This window comes from Asparagus officinalis, chromosome 3 (assembly GCF_001876935.1).
Source record: "Asparagus officinalis chromosome 3, Aspof.V1, whole genome shotgun sequence".
Classification (NCBI taxonomy): Eukaryota; Viridiplantae; Streptophyta; class Magnoliopsida; order Asparagales; family Asparagaceae; genus Asparagus; species Asparagus officinalis.
In genome coordinates, this window is record NC_033796.1 from 9,983,009 (window position 1) to 9,984,685 (window position 1,677).

At 54.5% G+C, this 1,677-nt stretch overlaps 1 protein-coding gene across 1 annotated transcript in view; it reads right to left on the reverse strand.

Moving 5' to 3' along the window:
• LOC109834597 (protein QUIRKY-like) overlaps nt 1-1,677 on the reverse strand; it is a 3,073-nt gene that overhangs the window by 1,355 nt on the left and 41 nt on the right. The window contains 2 exon segments of the mRNA XM_020402632.1: nt 1-952; nt 1,187-1,677. The exon segment at nt 1-952 is cut by the window's left edge and continues 1,355 nt beyond it; the exon segment at nt 1,187-1,677 is cut by the window's right edge and continues 11 nt beyond it. Coding sequence (XP_020258221.1) covers nt 1-952; nt 1,187-1,677 — 1,443 coding nt within the window.

The following is a 1,677-nucleotide window of genomic DNA, read 5'->3' on the forward strand; positions in this document are numbered from 1 at the left end:
GCAGCCTCCCGCCAATAAGTGTGCGAGCACGCCCCTTCTTCCCCCTCTTGATCTCGTCACTTGGGCTGAGATCGAGCCATCGGGAGGTAACCCTGCGGTCGTCAACACGGCGTTCGATGGAAGAGAGATCGATGCCACCGGATCCAACTACAACTGTATCTTTACCGTGTCGGATTTCAAGAGAGAAGGTTAGTTTCTCGTCTCCGAAGGGCTCTGCTGCTACAAAGATGAGGTCTTCATTCCATGACGGGGCACCATTACGGCTGGACGTTGAGCGAGTTCTCAGTGTTTGAAATCCTAAGCACGCTTTGACGGAGATCACAGTCTCTCTCGACGTCATTAATGTATCGTTTGCTTCAATGACAACGGCACGGAGGTACCAGAGCTTGGGGGAGACGTAGACCTTGGAGTGAGAGCCACCGTGGCGATCTTTGATATTTTTGTCCACCTTTGAAGCGTTGGCGAAAGACTCGTCAGCTTGGGTCCCGATCCATGTGGCGAGCATGAGGTCGCCACTGCACAACCCTCCGCCCTCCAGCCTGTACCACTGCAGGGCCATTGGGCTGTCGGGTGGGTCCCTCGTTGGGACTTCGGAGACGTCGAAGCAAACCCCACCGAGGAAGTGTTTATCACCAGCATCTGCGGTGGTGATGTCAGATCCTGGCGGTAGATCCCACACTGAGATCTCGAGAGTGGAGGAGTCCGCTGTGCCTGATGACGAGCCTCGGGAGAAGGCGAAGGTCTGGTCCCACTCAAAGAACGCACCTCTTCGGGCAGTCTTTGTGCTGACGTGGCACCCGAGGGCCTCGATTCTGACATGGGGCTTGACATCTCCGGGGAGTGATCGAGCTCGGACTACTCGGACGAATAAGTAATGCATTTTGTCGACGAGGTCGTAGGTTGATCTCTCAACCGGTTCAGGGACTCTCTCAGCCGCCACCGGTGGCCTCGGCTCTTTGGAGCAGTTTCCTCTTCAGGTTCTGCCGGCAGTGCTGGTGTAGGTGCTTCCTCTGCTGTGGTCTCTGGTGGAGGTTGTGTTTCAGGCTCCTCAGTCTCTCGAGGAGTTTTAACAACATTTGAATCCTTTTCTGGCGGTAAATCCTGTTCTGGTAGTTTCTGCTCTGCTTCTGCTGGTGGTTTCTCTGCCTGCGGTGCAGCTTCTTCTGCTGGCGCCTCAAGCCGCTACCGGTTGCTCTGGTGGAGCATGCATCACCTTTGTGCTAGGAGAGCTTCTGCGCGGTGCAGGCGGGTGATCAGGCCGGCGCTTCGGTGCTTCAGGCTGCGGCACGAGCTCTGGCTCTGGCACAACCTCTGGCTCATCAACATAATAAATCCGCAACCCAATATCACCTCTCACCCAACTAAACCAACTCTTCTTCTCCAACGGAAAATACTGGAGCGCCTCCTCGCCTTTTCTAACAAAATGGCGAGAATCAATCCTGACTCGACCAAGAAAATGGTGCCTTCGGGTTGGAGCAGCCTTTCGATCGTGTAACACATCAACTTCTAGTAGCTCTCCAGTCATGTTTAAGTTCTTATCATTCACTTTGAATTCGAGAATTTCATTCCAGGTTGGGTTGAGATCACGGAAGGCAGGTTGGGTGCGTTTTCGTTGCCCGTCGAAGTCTACGACGACGTAGGGGCTTGAGGTCCCCGTGCCGTCTTTTGGTAGGAGGT